General features: G+C 42.0%; 1 protein-coding gene across 1 annotated transcript in view; it reads left to right on the forward strand.

The window, feature by feature from the left end:
* SLC2A13 (solute carrier family 2 member 13) overlaps window positions 1-25,194 on the forward strand; it is a 284,709-nt gene that overhangs the window by 204,317 nt on the left and 55,198 nt on the right. Inside the window, exon 6 of the mRNA XM_036299793.1 lies at window positions 853-973. Within this exon, the coding sequence (XP_036155686.1) occupies window positions 853-973 (121 nt within the window). The remainder of the gene's footprint in view (window positions 1-852; window positions 974-25,194) is intronic.

Below are 25,194 nucleotides of genomic sequence, written 5' to 3' on the forward strand. Positions count from 1 at the left end.
ATCAAACAGCAATTTTTGTTAATAATTTGTTTGTGGTAACTGTGTTAAAAAACGTTTAATAGTTATCAAGAAAAATGAAACTAGAGCATGGCCCTTTCTGTTTATTCTCATGAAGGCTGGAACAGTGGGCAGAAATTAAAAAACTTTCTTATTTACCATCAGATGTCTCTCAAAAATGAACCTTTTAAGTGATACACATAATAACCATTCCCAGACCTTAAAATAAAAAAACAAATATTCTACTTGCAAGTATCAGTAGCAAAGAGAAGTGAATACATGTTATAATATCATTTCTGACATCTTAAAGTCTTCAAAGAATGCTACTTTAATAAGAAATGCTATTTCAAGTGCTTTTAAAATATTCAGTTTATTACTTTTTAGCCTACTGATTTGGGTCTTATGATCAAATGCCATTAGAACAATTTTCTCCGCAATGAAAGGAACACTGTAAAAATCTGTTGCCTTTCATAGTTCCTGACGTGTCAGGCACTCAATAATGTTGGTTACACTAATGGATTTTGAGACTCTCAGCAATGAAAGCTGTGGGGTGTTTTGTGTGTTTTTTTGTTTTGTGTGTTTTGTTTTCGTTTGTTTTGTTTTGGGTTCTTGTTGTTTTGGGTTTTTTTTATAAAATCATTACCAATCTACTCCTTGGCTAGCAAATGTGTCATGTCTCACAATGGATATGCTAATGTGTTTTTCTGATAATTTGTTCTTAGGAGCACTTTTTTAATACAATGAAGAAAGATCAAGGTACTTTTTAGAGATATGTCTTGTCAAACTCAGTCTGCTTTGGAAGAATGTTGTCAGCTATTCTCTAATGCAAAACTTTTTTTTTTTTTTTTTTTTTAGGTACCACTGTAGCACTCATTATTCTTGCTTTGGGATTTCTGCTATCTGCCCAGGTTTCCCCACACATCACTTTTAAACCAATAGCTCCATCAGGTCAGAATGCTACTTGCACAAGATACAGGTGAGACTCTGTGATGATTCCCTTTCTTAAGCTAACTCTGAAAACTTGTTTGTTTGCTTTTGCTTTTCTAAAATTTGAGAGATGAGTAGAAAGAGGCTTATGGGGAAGGTAGAAAGTGGAAAAGCTGGTAGGAAGGGACCACCAGGAAAAGGAACAGTACATGTAAAGATCTGAAGGTAAAAGTGTTTAAGGAAAAGTGAGTTGTTGGACACAATTTTGGTGATTTTTGGGGGGGGTGAAGTAAAGTAGGGATTGATATAGAATCTAAGCAGGAATACTGGGAAACTGTTTGGGGTCATATGTGACTCAGTGACATCTACATTTTAATCAGTAATTAAACTTTACCACGATGTACATGTCTGTTATAGTTGATTACTATCTGGATATTCTAAGTCTTCACCAAGTTCCACAGGCATCCCCTGATTCATTTAAGCAGAAAAGAAAGTTTTCTCTCACTACTGGGGTTCTTCCTGAGGATTAGAAGGTGAAAAGAGAATGGTAGAAGAGAGTGAAATGTGTACTAATGGCCAACTACAGGTTTAAGAGCTCGTTAAGTCTATTGGTGTACACACTATGTGATAAATGGATGCAGAAATGGATCGATGGTCAGATAGACTTAAGAATGAAAAAATGAATGAATTAAAGACTGAATGATTGAACAGGTCAGTTAATAGATTTGGCAGCAGAGTTTCAAAGTTTTTTGTTGTTGTTGTTGTTGTTGTTGTTTTACCTCATTTTAGTGGTTGAAAAGGCTAGCAACGCCTTTGAAACACATGGCTAGAACAAGGCCTTGCTTTAAAAAAATATTTCACCCTGGTCGGGTAGCCTGGCTTGTTGGAGCATTGTCCCATATACCAAAAACTTATGTCTTTGAATCCATTCAGGGTACATAGCTAGGTTGTGGATTCAATCCATGGTTGGGGCACATGCTGGAGGCAACTGATAGATGTTTCTCTCTCACAGTCAATGTTTCTCTCTTCTCTCTCTGTCTCTCTTTCTCTCCCCGTCTCTCTCTTTCCCTTCCTCTTTCTTTAAAATCAATAAAAAATTCCTCAGGTGAGGATTAAATATATATATTTCTTCAGCCTCAACTAGATGGACACAACTCTCAAAATCAATGGGTAAATTATTTTATTAATTAATTTATTAATAATGAGTAAATGGTCTATTAATTTTTAGTCAGCCAGAGAGTATTAAAAAAGTTTTATGAATTTCTGATACAGGAAAGAAACTACGTTTTTAATGATTTACATAATGATATCATGTTTTCTGATAACAATTTTTAAAGTTTAAATAAAAATATGTATTTTCATAGGATAGCTCATTGCACAACAATTTATGATTATCAATCTATTAACCCTCCTGATCCCTCTAAGTTATTATCACCTACCAATATGTCAGTGTACAACTGGAATGAAGTGAGAAATGTTCTAGTCTTATTTTATCCTGATAAAAAAAAGTGAGAAGCTATTTTTTAAAACAGGACCAATTTTTAGATGTCCTTTAGAAGTCAGCAAAGTATAAAATATGATGATTTTTGGTGTGCCTTTTTTCAGAGTAACATACTAGTCTTTGTGGGAATTTGGCAGTATGTATTTACAGTCTGAATGACTTTATAAAATATGTCTGCAGTCTCTGTACTGATTGTACTATTAAATCATGTTGAGTCATGTTTGTGGAACCGTAAAATGAGAAATAGTTATGCTATAAATGTAGGTGTTATGTTTCCCCCCCTGGAATGATCCACATATGAAAATTGAGCAAATAAAACATTTAAAAGTGAGAGTGTGCTTAATAACTATCTTAAGAACATTATATATTATAGGTAGGTATGTGAATTTTTCTCTGTTTTGGAAGGTAATATAGTTCTGCCTAATAAAAGTGATGAAATCCCTGTGCTCATTGACTCAGCACTTCCACTGGTGAAAATCTATAGACTGTAGTGATGAGTTGTGTAATTCATTCTGTCTAGAATAGATTAGACTTTAGATGGAAGCTTGAATGCTTCAGAAACAATGGTTCTTCTTTATTTTAAGTCAATAAATACACATGGTGTAGCAGGCACTGTTGTAGGTTATGGCCAAAAGTTTTGTAGGTTGGGACTCACTCAAGTCTTTGAACCCAAGAGATTGACTATCCTAGATAATTTCCATTGAGAATTTCCCCTTTTTAGAATGTTTTAATTTTCTAATTGATATTTTATTCCAAGGCCTGGTTAGATTTTTGTGAACTGAAGTATTCAAGACTATCATTCAGATCTGCTTTTTAGCAGATAAAACTGCATAGAGATGAACATGGATGCAAGTTTCTGTAGAATAGAAACTGTGCAGCCACCTGAATAAAAGTTGTCACCGGGTACCAGCTGTGACTAGGAGAAATAACCCCAGTATGGGTATCATCTGAGTCATGTATCTGAATGAGAAAACACACATATACTCCACATGTGGCTTTCAGCTCCACATTCTCAAATTGCTGTTGTACTATCCCTTTCTTATTCAGTTAAACATATTTTCTTATGAGAGGATTCAAACTTTTCATAACACTTCCCTCAAATTTTTTACATTATTTACAAGTGTGATCTCAGTATATGAAAATCACTACTACAGAACTCTTCAAAGTAGACACATATTTCCTAAAGAATACAATTATAGAATTTCACCTTGCCCTAGGGCAGTGATGGCAAACCTTTTGAGCTCGGCGTGTCAGCATTTTGAAAAACCCTAACTTAACTCTGGTACCGTGTCACATATAGAAATTTTTTGATATTTACAACCATAGTAAAGCAAAGATTTGATATTTATTTTATATATTTATATATTTTATATATTTAAATGCCATTTAACAAAGAAAAATCAACCAAAAAAAAAATGAGTGTCATAGGTTCGCCATCACTACCCTAGGGTTTTCATCACATCTTATTCATTCATTGATTCAAGTGTGGATGGGTGCAATTAAAATTATTTACCGAGCATCTACTTATAGGATTATAGTAAGGTTGCATTATTATATCAAAAGCACCTAAAACAATGTTTGGGTATATAATAAGCACACAATAAATATTATAGTCATTGTTGTTTTTAACAAAGACTATAATAAGAGATGAGAATGGGATGATGGGTAATCTCTCAGAGAAATTATCCTAAGCATGGGATGTTTGAAATGAACTCTGAAATAGGGAGAGGAACATGCCAGACAGAAGAAAAATCAGGTGCAAAGACCGTAGGAACTTGCCAAGAGCAGAAAACTGAAAGGAAGCTAATATGGTTTGAAAAGAATAGAGAAGGCTGGTAAAACCAGAGCCAGGTTCTGTAGAACCTCAGAGATCATCTCAGAGATTCTGACCTTCAGTCTAGGAACATGACCCCCTTGAGGGGTTTTAAGCAGGGGAGTGACATGATCAGAGGTCGATTCCAAACTTTTCCTCTGACCCTGGGTGGGGATGCACAGAAGTCACAGGTTGATGGAGGTAGAGTGATGTGCAGAAACCCTATTAGCCCCTATTTTTGTTCCAGTATTTGGCATCCTGGTGGTAATGTATTTGTTTCCAGTAATTCTTCCCAACTTGACCATGACTGTAGTATTATATATGAATTGAAACTTTCCCCATTTTGTTTTCTGCTTAGTGATTTCATTAAAATTTACCTATTTTAATTTATTTTTGGCCTGATGGTACAGGCTAAATGTCTTGAGGTTAATATTAATAAATATCTGTTGAATAATACCCACAGAACTATTACAGATGAAGAGAAATATACATAAATTGGTTGAAAGAGAAAATTAGTTGAAACAAAAGCCCACATAACTTTATCATATACCCTTATCTCCAAGTAATTGTACATGTCTTTTGCTAGCACTTAAACAGCCAGAGCTGAATTTGACACCTGGATAGAAGGATGGTGGGAGATTCTTGCAGGAAATTGGCCACTTATGTTATGGGCCAACTCATTGAGTTCTTCATGACCTTTTTATCTCGATGGCTAGACTTTTGGCCAAGGACCTGCAAAGCCTCCTCAATGACAGCATCCTGTATTCAAATCTTGTGTTTTCTGCCCATGCTCTCGCAGCTGAATAAAGCCCACCCTGACTTTGAGGGGAATCGTTTATAAAAAGAGCAGTGCCTGGCTCAGAAGTGTAAGTACTCGGGCATTGGGAGCTTGTCACGATTAGAGATGATTCTCTTTACCTTTCTAAGCTTACCTTTCATTCTTTCAAAAAAGAAGTTACAAGTTTTAGGACACTGACCAAGAAACTAGTCGTGGAGGTAGTATACTGCAACCGTTGTTCTCTTTAGGTATCACTCACACTGGTTCCGCCTTCCACTGACGAGGAGAGATTTCTTATTTTCCAAAAAGTGTGTCTATCTGGACCCGCACAGAGGGAGCTGAGTAGACACAGAGCAGTTGCCTATAACTCAGTGTTTCTTTGTGCGCAAACGAGGCAATTGCTTCTAGTGGGGAAGATAATCTGACCCTTTTGTTAACCCTATGAGAAAATGATTGGCAGTGCAGTAGTCAGACTTGGGTTTATTATCTTCCTTGAGGCACATTCAGTGAGCAAGTTTCTTTTTTCTCAAAAGCAGCGATAAAAAAGACAATAATTTCTTGACACAGATTTTTCACAGGAAATGTATACCATCCTAACTTCTATTTATTGCTCTGTGGAAAGTACATGTGGATTTTCATCTTCTTTGGGAGGCATTGATTCTAGTCATAGTTGTGTCATGATGCGAACAGGACTTGAGGGAAATATGATCAGAATAGATCAGAACAATTCCAGAGACTGATTCATTTTTATTTCTCCCCCATGGAATAAGTTACTTCTCACAAAAACACTAACCCACGTGGTTGAATGATCAAAACGTTATTATTTAGCTCTGGCCAATGTGGTTCAGTTGGTTGAGTCCTCCCATGCACTGGAAATTGCCGGTTCGATTCCAGGTCAGGGCACATTCCTAGGCTGCGGGTTGGATCCCTGGTAGATACGGGAGGCAAAACCAATTGATATTTCTCTCTCACCTCTCTCATCTCTCTCATCTCTCTCTCTCTCTCTCTTCCCTCTCCCCCCCTCTCTCCCTTTCTCCCTTTCTCCCTTCTCTTTCTTTTCCTTCCTCTCTCTCTAAAATCAATTAAAAACAAACAAACACTGTTATTTAGCCCTGGCCAACATCGATATTTCTCTCTCCCTCTGTCTAAACATATCCTCAGGTGAAGACTTAGAATACATGTATATTGGATATCCCTAATAAAAGTCCTTTTCAATAAAAATTTTCAAAAAACACTATTATTTACCAAGCTACTTATTTGGTACAGACTTTGTCTTTTAACCATCTTATGCATCTTATCCTAGCCAAAACCACATACCCATGTTGTAGTCCATTCTAAATCATACCCCCCCCCCATTGAAAACAGATTCTATAACATCTTCCCCATATTCTATTGTTCTGAGATGACAGGGGATAAAAGATATATAAGACAGTGTTCCCATCCTCAGGGAAATTGCAGTTTGTGGAAGAGAAAGATGTTTTACACAATTGTCTGTAATCTGTATTTTAACCCAAGGGTAAAGAATATTGTTCTTGTTCTTTTTTTTATTCTTGACACAGTAAAATAGATGACTCTATCATTTCTGGAAGGTAAACTTTGGAAATTTATTTTATACTATGTGGAAGAACTTAATGCGTAGTGGTAATGTCTCAAAGCTTAGCATGTCTTAGAGATTCCATATTATTAGGGAACTGATGCCACAAATCTGTTCTTTATTCCCCTGCTTTTCACTTGATACACGTAGTGTAACTGGCTTTTTCTCTATGTACTTTTATTTATTTTTTTTAACTTGGGAAAAGGTAAGGCTTTTTTAAAAAACTTTATCATTGAGAGTTTTAAGATGTTCCCTTTTGGCCCACACCACCCGGTTCCTGCCCCACCCCAGGCCTTTACCACCCTATTGTCTGTGTCTGTAGGTAATGCATATCCTAATATATAAAAACCCTGGGTCGTAACGACCAGTAAGGACCGAGGCTCCACCAACCGGAAGCCAGTCCTGCAGTCAGCGCTGGGTTACCATGGCACTGACTGCTGAGGGGGCTGCGAATCAGGGCCAGAGAGAGGCCTGAAGAGAGAAGCAGGGACTGATCAGTTGCCTCTGTGGCAGCTTTTATTTTTTTTAAAAAAAATATTTTATCTATTTTTTACAGAGAGGAAGGGAGAGGGATAGAATCAGAAACATTGATGAGAGAGAAGCATCAAGCAGCTGCCTCCTGCACACCCCCTACTGGGGATGTGCCCACAACCAAGGTACATGCCCTTGATCAGAATCGAACCTGAGATCCTCAGTCCGCAGGCCGATGCTTTATCCACTGAGCCAAACCAGTCAGGGCTCTGTGGCAGCTTTTAATCAGCACTTGTCTCTCTTTTTCTCTCCCAGTCTGGCCAGCAGCTGCACCTCCATTTTTCTCCAGGCCTCCACCTGGGCTGCTGATCAGCCCTGCCTTTCTAATCAGGCCCCGTTGATAGGCCCAGAGACACTGACTGGCATAGAAACCGACCAATCAGAACCAAATCTGGGTGAAGTGTGAGGAGCCAATGGCTGCCTAGGAGGCGGAGCTTTTGACGCTGACTGGCATAGAAACCGACCAATCAGAACCAAATTATCCAGCAGAGGAGAGCAGTTGGGGGTGAGATCAGGCTGGCAGGGGAGGGCAGTTGGGGACAAGATCAGGCCAGCAGGAGAGGGCCGTTGGGGGCGAGATCAGGCGGACAGGGGAGGGCAGTTGACGGCAACCAGGCCGGCAAGGGGAGGGCAGTTAGGGACAAGATCAGGCCGGCAGGGAGGGCCGTTGGGGGCAAGATCAGTCTGGCAGAGGAGGGCCGTTGGGGGCGAAATCAGGGCGGCAGGGGAGGGCAGTTAGGGGTGATCAGGCAGGCAGGCAGAGGGGTTAGGGGCAAACAGGCAGGCAGGCAGGTGAGTGGTTAGGAGCCAGTGGTCCCAGATTGCGAAAGGGATGTCTGACTGCTGGCAGTCGGACATCCCCCAAGGGGTCCCCGATTGGAGAGGGTGCAGGCTGGGCTGAGGGAAGCCATCCCTCTGTGCACAAATTTCATGCACCAAGCCACTAGTGTGCATATAAGTTCTTTGGTTAATCTCTTCCTGTCCCACCTCCTCCCGTCCCTCTGAGATTCGTCAGTCTGTTCCATGTTCCCATGCCTCTGATTCTATTTCATTCATCAGTTTATTTTGTTCATTAGATTTCTTGTGTATTCATTTATTTTGATTTTTATATTCAATTATTGATAGGTATGTATTTATTGCCATTTTATTGTTCATATTTTTTTATCCTTTTTTTCTTCTTCCTCTTAAAGAGTATCCTAGTTTGATGGTGATGAACTCCTTTAGCTTTTTCTTGTCTTTAAAACTCTTTGTCTGACCTTCAACTCTAAATGATAGCTTTGCTGGGTAGCGTATTCTTGGTTGTAGGGCCTTGCTATTCATCACTTTGAATATTTCTTACCACTCCCTTCTGGCCTGCATAGTTTCTGTTGGGAAATCAGCTGATAGTTGTATGGGTGCTCCCTTGTAAGTAACTTACTGCTTTTCTCTTGCCACTTTTAAGATAATTCTTTGTCTTTACCCTTTGGCATTTTAATTATGATGTGTCTTGGTATGGGCCTCTTTGGGTTCCCCTTGATTGGGACTCTCTGCACTTCCTGGACTTGTAAGTCTATTTCTTTCACCAGGTAGGGGAAGTTTTTCTGTCATTACTTCTTCAAATAGGTTTTCAATATCTTGCTCTCTATATTCTTCTTCTGGCACCCCCATAATGTGAATGTTGGTATGCTTGAAACTGTCCCAGAGGCTCCTTACACTATCTTCATATTTTAGCATTCTTTTTGCTCTTCTAATTGGGTGTTCTTTGCTTCCTCATATTTCAATTCATTGATTTGATTATCAGAATCCTCTACCCTACTGTTGAACCCCTGTAAATTATTCTTTATTTCAGTTAGTGTATACTTTATTTCTGACTGGTCCTTTTTCATGTCCCTTGAAGCTCTCATTAAGATCCTTAAGCAACCTTTTAACCATTATTTTGAACTCTGTATCCAGTCGTTTGCTTGCTTCCATTTCTTTTATTTGTGGCATGTTTCTTTGTCTCTGCAGTTTGGCTGCTTCCCTGGTTGTTTCTATGTATTAGGTAGAGCTGCTCTGTCTCCTGGAATTGGTAGAGTGCCCTTGTGTAGTAAGTGTCCAGTAGGTCCAAGTTGCTCAGCTTCCCAGTCACCTGAGTTAGGCACTCAAAGTATGCCCCTTTTGGGGCTGGGTGTATAGGCTTGTTGTAGTTGAGCCTTGATTGCTATCGGTGTCACTGAGAGGAATTGACCTCCAGGCCAATTGGCTGTGAGAACCAGCTGTGACTACAGTGGAAGAGCTGCTGTGCAGGAGACGCCCCTATGGAGCAGGACTTGCTTCAGTGGGGCATTGGGGATCACTGAGTCTGCCCCTTGAGTGTGTCACTTGTAATATGTAGAGTTGTAACCTGGTATGGTCTGAAGCTATCCATGGGGTGCCCTGGCTCTGGTGTCACCCAGCAGGAGCTACAGAGGGATCTGCAGATGGCTGCTGTTTGCTATATGTATTGGGCTTGGAAGTACCAAGGGGTGGCCCAGCTGTGTAGCAAGATGGGCTGGTGCTAGTGCTGGGTCTTGAGCCTCTTATTGATAGGTTTGGGGCACACTGAACACGAGCTTCAGCTTTTTTGAGAGATTTTAGGAAAGTCTGAAGCCTGAGCCAGAACAGGCCATTCATATGGAAAAGCTGCTATAAACAGCTTGGGTGGGGCTGCAAATTGGATGAGACAGGATCTCAGGGAATCACCAGGGTGGAGTGAACAGTGTGGGCCATGCTGATGGAAACTCAGATATGGCTGCCAGTAAGCTCTGCAATGGGGGAGGTCCCAGCATAGGAACAATGACCTCTGCAAGCACCCTTGTCTGGGAGAAAGCTGCTCCCAAGTTCTTGCTCCAATGCCAGATAATCCAATTCCACCCCATATGTCCCTGGATCCCCCAAAGCCGCCATCTGGTGCTGGAGCTCAGAGGAAGAGGGACTGTGTAAGTTTGTATGCTAGTCCTTTAAGAAGAATTGCCTGGGTCTCCAGCAGCCTCTGTGTCATTTAGCCACAATCCCCGCTGGTTTTTACAGTCCAAAGTTGCAGGGACTTCTCTTCCCAGCTCTGGAACCCTGGGCAGGGATCTGGTGTGGGGCTTGGGCCATTTGCTTCTCATGGGAGCCCTTCGCAGTAGAAATATCCCTCCCAATTAAAAAAAATGCCACACGTGGGTGTTGGGCCAGCCCATTTCTTGCCTACACCCCTCCTATTAGTCTTGGTGTACTTTCTTCTTCACTTCTGTAGTTGTAGGACTTCCATTCAGCCCAATTTCAGGTGGCCCTGAATGATGGTTATTCTGTATTTTAGTTGTAATTTTGGTGTGGTTGTGGGAGGCAGCCAGTACGGCATTTACCTACATAGCCATCTTGGTTCTCCTCTCCATGTACTTTTATATTGGTTACTTACCAGTTTTTGTAGAAACTCGTTACTCCTTGGGAATTAACGTTGATGGCTATGATAGTTCTATGGTAATTTCATCCTAGAACATATTTTTTTAATGATATAATTATCAGCATCATAAAGTCATTGTCAGTAGCCCAGTTGAGAGTTAATTTCTGAAAGCTCCTTCTAATCCTCCCTTTTCTTTGATTTTTATATTACAAATGCATACTGATTAGTCTTATCAAATCAAGAATAAAAATTGTTTCATAGAAAGAACTTATTAGCATTTTCTAATTCATCCATTTGAAATCAAAGGACATCTTTTTTATTTAATTGGTTAGTATTTAACGTTTAACTTTGTGTGGCCTGATTTTTTTCATTTTCATCATTTTATGATTGATATGTGACTATGTCAATAGATATCTTCACAAAAGTTCAGTGTAAAATCATAAACATTTGAAATTTAAGAAAGTAATTCACCCCCAAACAACAAATGTAGGCCTATGTAATCAAATTTGGCAAGGATATGTATCATCCTCATTCATATATGCTATATAATTGTATACACAAGTTATATAGCATATATGATAAACAAAGACAAATAAATGTATAAATTCTTAGCCATTAGCATGTACTAACATTGACACAGATATGAATTCTTAGTTAAATTTGTTTTTATCTTTGTGTGTGTGTGTGTGTGTGTGTGTGTGTGTGTGTGTGTGTTGGCTTCCTGTATGTGATAAGAATAAACTTCTAGACTCTCAACATGCTAAATTAATATTCCTTCTGTTCATATTTGGAATTCCAACATGTGTGCCAAAGTGGTCTTCCACTCTTATGCCTCTTATGTGAATTGACTGGTCAGTGCAGCTATAGAATTACAAGAGGAATTAGACCACTGTACTTTTATATATATATGCTAGAGGCCCGGTGCACAAAATTCGTGCATGGTTGTTGTGCCTCAGGCCGGCCTGCGCCCTCTTGCAGTCCAGGACCCCTCGGGGGATGTCCGCCTAAGCCGTCAGTTGAACATCCCTCTCACAGTCTAGTACCCCCCGGGGGATGTCTGCCTAAGCCGGAAGTTGGACATCCCTATCGCAATTTGGGATCCCTCGCTCCTTACTGCCCACCTGGTTGCTCCTTGCGTTTGACTCACTGCTCCTTAGCGGCAGGCTTCTTACCGCTTGGCTCACTGCTCCTTAGCACTGCTGTGGAGGTGGGAGAGGCTCCCGCCACCACCACTGCACTCCGCATCAGTGAGCCCAGTTTCTGGCTGAGCAGCACCCCCCCGTGGGAGCACACTGACCACCAGGGGGCAGCTCCTGCATTGAGCGTCTGCCCCTGGTGGCCAGTGCACATCATAGCGACCGGTTGCTTAGGCTTTTATTATATAGACTAGAGACCCGGTGCACAAAAATTTGTGCACTCGGGGGGAAGTGGGGGTCCCTCAGCCTGGCCTGTGCCCTCTCACAGTCTGGGACCCCTCGGGAGATAACGACCTGCTGGCTTAGGCCTGCTCCCGGGTGGCAGAGGGCAGGCCCAATCCCTAGGTGCAGCCCCTGGTCGGGCTCAGAGCAGGGCCGATTGGGGAGTTGTGGCACCGCCCCCTTTCATGCACAGAGCAGGGCGGATCGGGAGGTTGCGATGCCACCCCCAGTCACGCTCAGGGTAGGGCCCATTGGGGGGTTGGGGCACCGCCCCCTGTCACACTCAAGGCAGGGTCGATGGGGAGGTTGCGGTGCCACCCCCTGTCATGCACAGAGCAGGGCCCATCAGGGGGTTGAGGAGCTCCCCCTGTCACTCAGAGAGTAGGGCCGATAGGGGAGTTGGGGCACCGCCCCCGTCACACACAGAGCAGGGCGGATCAGGGGGTTGGGATGCCGCCCTCTATCACCCACAGAGCAGGGCCGATCAGGGGGTTGGGATGCCACCACTCTCACACTTAGGGCAGGGCCGTTGGGGAGGTTATATCTCTACCCCATCACACACAGAGCAGGGCCCGTGGGAGGGGTGGGGGTTGTGGCGCTGCCCTCTATCACCCACAGAGCAGGGCTGATCAGGGGGTTGGGGTGCTGCCACTCTCACACTCAGGGCAGGGCCGATGGGGAGGTTATGGCTCTACCCTGTCACACACACAGCAGGGCCCGTGGGGGGTGGGGGGGTTGGAGCGCCGCACCCTGTCACACACAGAGCTGCAGGGCGATCAGAGTTTGGGCAGCTCCCCTGTATCAGGCACAGAGCAGGGCTGATCAGGAGGTTGGGGCGCCTTCCCCTGTCACGAACAGAGCAGGGCGGATAGGGAGGTTGTGGCCCCACCCCCTGTCACACACAGAGCCGCAGGGCGATCAGGGGGTTTGGGCGCTGCCCTCTGTCACGCTGATCCCGATGCCAGGAGGCCTCTCAGCTCCGCTGATCCCGGTGCTGGGAGGCATATTACCCTTTTACTATATAGGATAGAGGCCTGGTGCATGGGTGGGGCTGGCTGGTTTGCCCTTAAGGGTGTCCTGGATCAGGGTGGGGGTACCCACTGGGGTTCCTGGCCAGCCTGGGTGAGGGGATGATGGCTGTTTGCAGCTGGTCACACACCTTTCAGGGTGGGGGTACCACTGGGGTGCTTGGCCAGCCTGGGTGAGGGGATGATGGCTGTTTGCAGCTGGTCACACACCCTTCAGGGTGGGGGTCCCCACTGGGGTGCCTGGCCAGTCTGGGTGAGGGGCTGAGGGCTGTTTGCAGCTGGTCACACACCCTTCAGGGTGGGGGTCCCCACTGGGGTGCCTGGCCAGTCTGAGTGAGGGGCTGAGGGCTGTTTTCAGGCTGGCGGGTGACGGAAGCTCCCAACCGCTCCTTTTTTTCTTTTTCTTTTGTTAATTCTGGGCCAGATTTAGCTCTGAGGCTCCAGCTCTTAGGCCTCTGCTGCTGAAAGTAGGTAATCGAAACAATGTACAACTCCAGCTCTGACTCCAGCTCTGAGATCCCAGCTCGCTGAAAGCTGGTTTCTGGGGGGTTTTTTTTAGCTTCTATATTTGTTAAAATGTTTCAAACTGCAGGCTCAGAGGCCTGCAAGGCAGGCGGGGAACGTTGGTTTCCTCCGTCACTGAAGCAAGCAAGCCTCATGTTAGTTTCAAGCTGCCTGGCTGCCAGCGCTATCTTGGCTGACAGTTAATTTGCATATCTCCCTGTTTAGCCAATGGGAAGGGTAGCAGTCGTATGCCAATTACCATGTTTCTCTTTTATTAGATTAGATATTCTGTTTATTTTTTACTTAATACCTAGACAAGTATATCAGTGCAATAGAGGAACTCAGTATTTTAAAGAGCCATTCATCTAATTATGTTTTAAAGTAATAACTCCTTTTTAGCTCCTGTAACTACCTATTACCAAATCCATTGACTCCTGGGATGTTATGGAAGGTTTCCCAAAGCTGGGCAGCAAGGAGCTGGTTGGAGTTAGACCAGAGCAGGGGAAGACAGCATTCCAGACAGATAGGGTAGCATGTGTACAGAAACAATATGGAGCTTAATATTTCCTGGACACTGCAAGTATATGATATTCTCTGGTTTCAGATACTCAGCTTCACAGAATCCATATTTTTCTTACATTAAACTGTGTGCCTTCTATGCCTAATTTTTTTTTTGCAGATGGCCTGAGGATTGGTCATTTCTAACTCTGTCATGAAGGCACAGGCAGTAAGAGAGCTCCCTCCCCCGCCCATTACTCCCCTCCCCCCCTCCCCCCCCCTCCCCCATGTCCTTCCCTAGCTCTGCTCCAGGCATCTGTCACAGGCTGGTTCACAAGTTGGAAGAGCAGGGGCTTTCTTGCCACCTTCCTTCCCTGTGGCAGAGGGGCAGATGCTCCAGAAAGAAGACCCTGGATTGATGCCCGTGGTTCCCAGGGGAGGCTCCTATGGTAGCTCCTCTGTGGGCAGATGTCTCTCACACTCCCACATGTTGAATGTGGGGCAAATTGTGAGAAAACAGATACTGCCTACAATTCCATTCAGGAAACATGGGATGAGCTCTATATAGAGGTAGGAAATGGCGAGAAATAAACCTAAGGAGCATGTGGTGAGTTTAAATGATAAGAAGTTGTGTGTCCCAGCAATAAGGATTTTGAACTCCCTCATTTAAAAACTCGGATGAAGCTGTTAAGAAGACTGTCATCATCAGATTTGCACTTTACAAAAATCACCGTGGCAGCAGAGTGGAGAAGGTAGAAGAGCAAACCTTTAAGAGTCTAAATGGAGCCTAAGGTGGGGGGATGGGATGCGTCAGGCCTTGGTGACTAGAATGACTTATAACTGCCCAGGTTTTATGGCTTGTCTTTCTAAACAGAAATTTGTATCTGAAAGCAGGCATTATGTTTCCTCTCTTTCTTTCCTCATTTCCTGTCTGCTTACCTAGCAACTAACATCATGTCTTATGTAAGGTTTCCTAATTTAACCACGTACGGAGGCCTGATGTGTGTGTGGCTGTGTGCTTTTCTCTGTACCTGCAATGATTATATAAATTCGTGTGGAAATTCAGTAAGAGAGTTTTCTGTCAATCTTAGGCCTGCCTCAGCTAATGGACGGTTCTCAAACAAGTCCCTTGAGGTACCCTGTAAACCACTCTTCAGGCCTGCTGATAATAATCCATTTCCATCTGATGAAATCCTTGCATTTGGCTTTCAGCACATGTCTATTTAGTTCTGATAAAACTCCATTTGAATTAAATTGTCAAGGAAGATATGGAAACACACCAGAATCTAGAGATCTTAAACTGCAGAACTAAAGTAAAATTATGCATACTATAACAAAAATAGAAGGAAAATGCCCCTCTGAGAAAATATTTCTTTAAAAAATCATCAGAACCTTGAAGTCCAACCAGGAGAAAATAAAAAGGAGGGCAATGGCCATACAATTCTGAAAGTAAATGAGGATCTACAAGATCTTCGAAGCTTACAGTATTAAAAGAGAAAGGGAACAAATTGAACATATTATCAGAAAAGGCTAAGGAATTTACAGATAAATGAAACTCAAATAAGCATGAATCTGTGAGACTCCAAGAAAGACAAACTTAGTAATTATCCTGTCAGAGAGAAATTGGAGCAACAGAAATTGTAACACTAGAGAAAGACGTTTCACTGCTCAGTTACCCAATAAGGAAGAGACACAAAGGAACAATTTACCACCTCACTCAGAGATGTACTGAGGTCAGGTAGACACAGGCATGAACACATCAAAAAACAATTGCAAAACAAAATAACCTGGACTAGCTGGAGCACTCGCCATCATTGTCGTTACTGAGCTCAAGTCTCAGAAACGAGAGGCTGTGCCCAGTCAGAGACGCAGCCACAGTAGGTGGATGACATTAGTGGACTGAGGCATTAACTCTGAGACTTTTCAGGTCACCTTTCATGGTGTCCAAGTAACTTGAAGGAACCAGTGTGTTTGCAAAATACCCCCTTCACCGTATTGACTGAGGTGCTGGGGAAAATCAGTGTTACCAATATGCAACCATATGTACACGGACATAGTATAGGAACTCTTTCCCACTTTTTAATTCATTCATTGGACCTCCATTACTGAATACTGACCATTTACCAGCTCTTGTGCCAGCTGTTAACAAAGCTCGAGAAATAGCCCCTTGTCAGAAGTTGGCAATATCTGAGAATGGCTTGTATTTACATCTTGAACTCACACTCAAGTCTCATATCTTTAGAGAGATATTGGGACTTGAGTAGAAGCTGATATTTCAGGTGTAGTTAGAAATGAGCAAAAATATTTTTTAAGCATTTGAGAAAAATATTCTTGTATCCATTAGGAATTGGTTTTGGCATACACAGGAGATGAACCCAGAATAACTGACTTACACAAAAAAGAAGTTTCATTCACATGTATACTAATAAAAGGGTAATATGCTAATTAGACCTGACATCTTCCGGACATCCTTTCGGACAAAGCCACAGTGGCAGGGGCAGAGGCAGTTAGGGGCGATCAGGCCAGCAGGAGATTGCAGTTAGGGGAATCAGGCTGGCAGGGAAGAGCAGTTAGGGCAATCAGGCTGGCAGGGGAGAGTAGTTAGGGGATCAGGCTGGCAGGGGAGAGCAGTTAGGGCAATCAGGCTGGCAGGGGAGAGCAGTTAGGGCAATCAGGCTGGCAGGGGAGAGCAGTTAGGGGATCAGGCTGGCAGGGGTTCTGGATTGGAGAGGGTGCAGGGATCCCCTCCCTGCACCCCCCCCCCCCCCGCGGCCAAATTTCGTGCACCAGCCTCTAGTGTAAAATAAATTCAAAGGTAGGAACTTTGGAGCAGATAGACTAGATTTAGTATCATCAGGGATCTGGATTCCAGTCTTTCTGCTGTATCTATACTGCATCTTTCTTACTCTTCACAAGTTCACGAAGATGGCTGCAGGAGTCCACAATCATGTCTGCATCCGGCCAGAAGGAGACAATGTAGGAGCATTGCTTCCCAGGTGAATCAGCTCCTTGGGGGTCCTCCTGAAATCCCACACAGTACTTCCCATCATAGTCCCATGGCCATACCTAGTTGTAATGGAGACTGGGGAATATATTCTTCTATTCAGTGAATGCGAGAGGAATGGGAGACCACAGTGTTCCCAGTTTAAGGTTAGAATTCTCTTAACAAAGGAAGAAGCAAAGACTGGATATGGGGACAGACCACTAGCCGGGTTTGACTCAACAATAGAGATAGGCTATCTGTTAGGTTTATGGGACATGTGTGAGTGGTTCTGCTTGACAGCAGAAAAGAGGAGTTAATTAATCAAATAGAGCCCTACTCTCGTTCATGGTTCAGTTCTTTTAATAGTGATTAGAAGTCTAAGGTGAACTTTGCAAGTGGCAAGAAATATGGCCTTCTTAAATAATTTACCTCCAGTTTTGAAAAGGAGAAAGAATCTTTAAAATCTTTTGTGCTATTTCTTTGGCCTTGTAAACCAGTTAAATAGCTTCCCTTAGTCATGTTTGTTCAAAATGAGTGTGATTTGACTAAATGAGTGATTCGTTCATCTGTTCAAATGGAGCACTAGTGACGGCAGCCACCATTTATTGCATAGTCACCATTGTGCCAACCACTGTACTAAGAGCTTTATATGGATTCTCTCTTTTATTCCTCAGCACAACTAAGGTAGGTGCTGTAATTCCCCCCATTTTACCAATGGCATTGAGGCTTCAAATAAGTTAAGTCAATTTTAGAGAATGTTATGGCTTAGCAGACAGTAGAACTGAGCTTTACTTAAGAACCCAGCTCTTGACCACTCTTCATTCTGAAATTTACCAGTCAAGCTGTGAGACGCTCCTGCTGCCCAAAGAGGGTGCACTACCCTTTAGGACGTGGGCAGTAATTACTTACGATGAAAGGCAGTGGGTCTGAAAATACCTATGTTGCTGTGTTTTCAGTTATTCAGAGAAATTGAGATTGTTTTTCTAAGGAATCTTTTTTGTGAGTTGAAGTTTATTTGGGACTTGAAGAAGATTTTTTTTTTTTTTTTTTTTTTTTGCTCATTCACTTTTATTTACCTATGTTTACTCAGCTCAGAAATTTTTTTCTGTCATTTTAAGGATTACCATAGAGCAGCTTTGATATAAAAGCAAGTACTTAACATACTGTAAAGTCATTTGGAAATATTTAAAACAATTCACTACCTTGGGTTTTCTTAGAGCCCAATGATCTTAACCACATAACTTTGAAAAATGCGTATCTGATCCAAGTTAAATTGTGGTTTTTATTTTGCTTTGTTCATTTTGGTAAGTGTTGTTTATAAGGCCTTTGTTACACAGATTGATGAATGTGGGAAAAGTAATATAAGACAAGAAGCAATTATTTCTGAGATGCACTTACAAAGAAGTACCCTTTACGCAAATTAGACTATAACCGTCCACTCAGAGGCGGAAATGAACACCATGAAAGCTGTTCTCTTCTTTGCCTCCTCCTCTAGGTGTGGAGATAGTTATATATGTGGACCTGACTGTTCTCCTTAAAGAGAAAAATCAATGTGCTGATACTAGGAATCACTTTACTGATTCCTGTTGGTTTCATCCACCTTGGATTCTTTTGAATGTCGTGAAATCCTGTCAGTGTGGTAGGTTCTAGTTGTCAGAGCGCATCATTACATTAAATAGAGTCACAGGCATCAAAGGACAGGATGCTGTCCAGGGAGATGACTTCCGGGCTGGTTCCATCTTTATCGCACAGCACAGCTTCCAAATCAGGCATCTTCCTGTGGCTCCAGGGGCTGATTGTTTCTCTCACTCTCCAAGCAAAACTTACTTTGTCCTTCACATTCAAACATTTCATTTCCTATGAAAATGGAAAAGCCCTCCAAGTAGCCAAGGAAGAACTGATAAGCAAAGCCGTATACGCCAAAATGGATTCTTTCTTTTGATCTCGTTTTCTCTGTGTGAAGCACTTTCACTCTGATAAGCACCGTGCTAGGGGTTATAGGGTTTGATGAAAAGTATAAAACAGACTTGGTCGCTAAATTTCTTTCTTTGTGCTTAAGGAGATACTTGATAGCACTTAAAAATAAAACAGTTATCAAAGCAACAAATGAAAAAAAACAGATCCCCAAAGAGGCAATTTTAAGAAGTGTTTACATAGATAGGTTAAAAAAAACAAAAAACACTATGTTTTCACTTTAAAACAACCTATTTTTTGTGTTGACATAAAATATAGTTTAAAGTCAGTGTGACTGCATTCACCAAGAACACAGGTACTATGCATTCAAATTTAAATTTGTGATTCTCCAAAGGGAAAAGTTTAATTCAGAATAAAAATTAATTCCCATTCCCAAATTTATAAACTAGAAATCATTTGTAAATACTTACCAGGTGGGTTGCTTTAATATTTCTTTTTGGTCTTAAAAGTCATGGATTTAGGTGAGTGCATATTAAAATCCAACACAGTCTTTTCATTCAGTTGTTCTGGATAGCAGAATTTTTTAAAGCATATTTTGGTGGAGGCAGAATCCCCATAATTTTTCAAGGAAAAATTAACTACTTAAGAAAATAAGTAAAATTTTCTTTCCTCACTTCCTCGCCTTTGTTTTATCCTGTCAAATGATGAATGAATTTAATTTCCGAAGTCCATGAAAGACTCAAACCCAGAGCTGCATTCATACCTCACTTGCCTCTCTTCGTCCACTTGAAGGAACATTGAAATCCAAGTGCATGACTTAGGATCCAGATGTGTTTACGAGAGTTTGGTCTTTGTGGATACTGAAAACAAATGGCTTCAGTGACAGATACCTTGCTTTCTTGATGGTGTGTTTATATTTTATATGTTAAACATAAAGGTTTTCTCTTCTGAAACGGATACCCTGAATTGCTTTTAAACTTTCATTTTCTAATTCTGAAAAATTTCAGAACAGCAAATACAGTATTTGTGGCTATCATTTCTATGTATGGGAAGATATTTATGAGCTCCTCACTTTTAAAAAAAATGTACTGTTATATTTTAAAAGTTCAATGCTGTTAAACAAAGGAAGTGTCCCTCAGTGCAGTGCTCAAGTTAAACCTTATTGTTAATGTGATCCAAACTGTCTGCCTACCCTGTGTCTTGGCATATCAGAAAGTTCTCAATATGTAGAAGTTAGTGTTAGGAGCACCATACAGAAATCGGCAACCCCTATCAGGTAATGTGATTAGCTAGATGAATATTGCAGGAGTGTGTGTTACACAGGTCTTTAGGGACACGTTGGTGTTTATACAAGTACAGTCACAGAGACATAAAATAAGGCTTATATAAAAGAGTTTTCTGATGGTGATGATGAGCCCCAAACAAAACTATGTTTATGCATTTTTATTTATTATTATTTTTGGTAAAGATCTGTGACTTACGTATAAATTGTTGCCCAGTTGGTGTGGCTGAATGGTTGACCTATGAACCAGGAAGTCACAGTTCAATTCCTGGTCAAGGAAAATGCCCGGATGGCGGGCTTGATCCCCAGTAGGGGGCGTGCAGGAGGCAGCCCATCAATGATTCTCTCTCATCATTAATGTTTCTATCTCTCTCTCCCTCTCCCTTCCTCTCTGATATCAATAAAAATATATTTTTTAAAAATTATATGTCAACAGTGAGGCTTGTGGGAAAACCCACCCTCCAAATTCCTCTTCATATCTACAAGTACTGATGGGTTGGTCTATTGGTAAACCTAAAAATTCCAATTCTAATATTTATTTCCTGTCTCTTCATTAATGAATAATGTATACTACCACTGAAGACGATTAATTACTGTTGTTTTTCTTGGAAGGTGGCATGTTGCATACTAATTGTTTTGTATTTGGGTACTTATGTTTTTTGATTACCAAATTGTATTATAAATCTGATTTTACTCTCAATTATTTAACTGAAAGGATTGTATATAAATGTGTGTATATCTATAATACACACACTTACTTGCCTAAATACACATATCTACATATATCAACATATGCATGTACATGTCATCCTGTATTAGCAATTGGAATTGAGGCTTTGTTTTTAATAGTGTTGATCAAAGGTCCATGTAGTATAATATGAAAACACTTAGCCTTATTGATGGTGACAGGCTTGGCAGAGAGAGCTCTATTCTCTCTCCCCTTTAGAGAAATAATCTAAGAATTTATAAAAAAAAGGATTAGACAATGCGTTCCTAGAAATTAGAGCCTAAAATACCAGTAAATTTTTTAAAAAGAAACCTTTTCTGACAAATAGGCTAAATTTGCCCTATGTAATAGTGCCAAAGAGCAAAAGCCTATGATTGCTTTTAATGTGCCTGCCTCACTGCCATGAATTATTTTTTGCCTCCAACTCAGGAATCCATTGTATTTTTAGCCGCAGTTTCTAAGGGGAAGAGATGAGAAATATGACTGTGTTCCAGATGGCTTCAGACAGTTGTATATGGGTTTGATCGGAAAGCCATGAATTCTGTGGAACAATGCACAGTTTAATTCAAGCCTCAATTCTTTGATCTCTTGGACCAAGATGTGGGGAACATCAGTGGAACAATAAAAAGAACTACCAAACCTGCTGTCTATGTAACTGATGTTCATCTCTTTACTTATGCAGCAGGTGTATACTGAACACATATCTCAGGCAACATGGAAATCACTGGGAATAAAAGATGGACTAGTGATGCATCTACTTGTGCTGGGGTCAGGAGGTGTCATGGAGGAGCTGATGTCATAAATGAGTCTTGAAGCAAGTGTGTGGGGAAACAAAGGTGGGAAGCAATAATCCTGAGTAAGCAATAGGAGGGGAAACATCAAAGCAGGTCATATGCTGAATCCTGTGGTTTGTGTGGCCTGGCTGGAGCCCATGGCACCTGGGAAGAAATGGCAAGAAACGATGGACAAGATGAAAGGGGGCTAGATTGTGTCTTAATAAGGAGTCAGGTCTTCACCCTACAGGCCATGGAACACTATTGCAGGATTTAAATGGGAGAGAGGTCCGATAAGTTAGATTTAAGGAAATGTAGAGGATGGAGGGGAGGGAGTCCAGAAGCAGGAGGACTCGTCAGAAGACTGTTGGGAGAGTTCAGGTAAGAGGTGGCAAGTTCAAGTCAGAGTTCAGGTGAAAAAAAGGAAAAGAATAGTGAGTAGAGGAGCTACCCATACTTTGGGATAGACTCGCTGCTGTTGTGCTATTTAAATGTGAGTGATCGCACATGCTCAGGTCTTCAAATTGTGAGACACAAAAGAACAGCAGGTTTGACAGGAAAGCCAAAGATTGAGCTTGAGCTGTGTGGAGTATGAGGTACTGATGAAACATCCAGAAAATGGGGCCGCTGAAAATAGGGGTCTGGCCCTTATGGAAGAGAAACAAACTGGAGAAACAGGTCACGCAGTCTCAGTGTATTGATGATAGTAAGGGTCACGTGAGGTCAGTGTTTCCCATAAAAGTGTACAGAGCAATGGAAGATTGCCAAGAACAGAACCAAAGGAGAAAGAGCCAAGCGGAGGAAGAGAACACTAAGATGCGGCCGTCTGAGCGGTGGAGGGACCGGAAAGGGAGTGGTGTCAAGGGGTGAGATCTCAGCAGAGAGGAAAACATTTTAGGGAATTTCATCACGGAATGATAAGTTGAAATTAAGAAAGAAGAGTGCCCAGAGTCCACAAGAAGATCCGGCAGTCTCTGTGAGGGCAGCTTCCAATGAGTGGAGAGGCATGACTTGCTCCCTGAAATCAGAGCCAATAGATCCCCCGCTTTTAAAAATATATATATTTTTTTATTGATTTCAGAAAAGAAGGGAGAGATAGAAACATCAATGATGAGAGAGAATCATTGATCGGCTGCCTCCTACACTCCCCACACTGGGGATTGAGCCCGCAACCCGGGCATGTGCCCTGACTGGTAATCGAACTGGGACCTCAGATCAACCACTGAGCCATGCCAACCGGGTGATCCCCTACTTTTTAATTTCCAACCACTTCAGTCCCCAAGAATTTTGTTTGTTTGTTGTTTTTCATTATCACAAGTTCTCTATTTACACAGTCCAGCTGGGGAGAGGGAGTCACCTGCCGTCTGCACTCTGGCTGAGAAAGAGGCCAGGTGATTCGGTGTTCTTTGCAGTGCTCATGTAGAGATCGGGTCCACAGACGGAACAAGCAAGGCAGGCCGTCCCCCAGGAAGGGTGTCCTCTGGTAAATTGGATTCCAAGTCACCCGCTGCAAGCAGCAGGGACAGTCAGGAGCGAGGAGGGGGAAGTAAAGAGGAGGGGGGTTTGGAAGAGCTGTCACAGGAAACAGTGACATCATTGCCCAAAGTAGGGTGTTACATTGATGCAGAAGGAATGTGTGAGTAAACACAGTTACCCCCAGAGAATGAATGTGAACCTGTGGCCACGTTCTATAAAGCAGAGGCTCTATTGGCTCTGATTTCCTGAAGCAAGTCATGCCTCACCACTCTGCTGCACGGATCATCCTGACCTGCACTGGCCACCATTGATTTTCTGAAATTCAGGCCACACCAGAGACAGGCACTTTAAAGGCCACACACTGTTCATAATACTCCATGTCATTAGATTTAATGAGACACACTTAAAAACAAGTGGACCGCATTCTAGAGAGCTGAGTTCATACTCGACTTCACAGAGTAGAGATTAAAAAGGTTCTGAATTAACCCAAATCAATGCTTAAAGGATTTTCTCAGGAGAAAGAAGAAGGCACATTCGCTTGAGGTCCTGGGTGCCATGTGAAACATGTAAACGGTTGATTAAACGAAAATAGGCCCTCCTTCCTCTGCCTTAGACACTAAGCTGCCTTTTGTTTTCTATTTTACTTTAATTGGAAGCGTTTTAAAGTTCTTGAACCAGTTCTTTTTCTTAATATGGAAATACTTGTTTTTCTCTCTTTTTAAAAAGAAAAGATGGAGATTGAAAAGTTAAATCTTCCCTTCAGCTAGCAAGTTGGCTTGGTTCTAATTGTAGTTACCGTCTGGATTAGGTATTTTCACATCTCCTATTACAGCAGTGGTTCTCAACCTTCCTAATGCCACGACCCTTTAATACAGTTCCTCATGTTGTGGTGACCCCCAACCATAAAATTATTTTCGTTGCTACTTCATAACTGTAATTTTGCTACTGTTATGAATCGCAATGTAAATATCTGATATGTAGGATGTATTTTCATTGTTACAAATTGAACATAATTAAAGCATAGTGTTTAATCGCAAAAACAATATGTAATTATATATGTGTTTGCCTATGGTCTTAGGCCACCCCTGTGAAAGGGTCGTTCGACCCCCAAAGGGGTTGCAACCCACAAGTTGAGAACCGCTATATTGGAGTTTCTAGATAGTGTACACTCAGTTCCCCCAGCAGTTTCATCTCATAGAAGAGCAGCAGCGTTGTCTATATAATCTCCCCACGGGAAGTGTCCACATCTGAGAACAGTATTGTAGATCCGGGGCACAGTTATTTGCCACAGATTCTCTCCGCATATTGTAATGTCCTTGTACTATGAGTTTCTGCAGGATGTGGTTTAGGAGAGGGCCCTCTCCTTCTGGGGTGCTTTTGTCTGGGCCTTAAGGAAATTGGCCTGTGCAGCTGGCGTTTCTGAAAGTGACTTATCAAAATTACTGAGCAGTTCCATTTGGGTTGTGGATGGAATGTTTACAAATGGCAGCTTTAGCCTCTGGCAATTTAACACCCTAGCTCAATCTCAAGGACCCTCTGACACTGAGTTTTACCTTCTTTTTATTTCATCCTAAGAATGATTCAGCTATTCACCCCACCAACCCCCAAAATTATTGTCTTTAAAAGGGCAATAAAACAAGCTAATAAGCCTATAGTAATGCCTTGAATTATAGGACTGTTGTACTGTGCTTCTGTGATAAACTTGTCCTGGGGAATCTGGCCACCATGGGTGCTGCAGAGAGGGAGCTGGTATGCGTGCCTTTTCTCTCAGGTCCTCACAGTCTGTTTTGCTAGCCAGTCAGTAAAGAACACTGTAACCTTTACAGTAGAGCTGTGCGCAGAGCAAGGAGGAGGGCCATCTCATCCCTGCTCTACCTATTGATTCGTTTGAAATGTAAAGTTTTTTGTATTAATAGGGTGGAATCCCCATTTTATATAATTCTCTCAGCAATTCCTTTTATAAAGCATAGTGCTTTTGTAAATACCTTCTTAATTTCTGTTGTAAATTTAGAGTTTCTTACAACAGGGCTCACCAATCATTTCTGCCCTTGAAGGAAGAGTAGTA

This window comes from Myotis myotis, unplaced genomic scaffold (assembly GCF_014108235.1).
Source record: "Myotis myotis isolate mMyoMyo1 unplaced genomic scaffold, mMyoMyo1.p scaffold_m19_p_3, whole genome shotgun sequence".
Classification (NCBI taxonomy): domain Eukaryota; kingdom Metazoa; phylum Chordata; class Mammalia; order Chiroptera; family Vespertilionidae; genus Myotis; species Myotis myotis.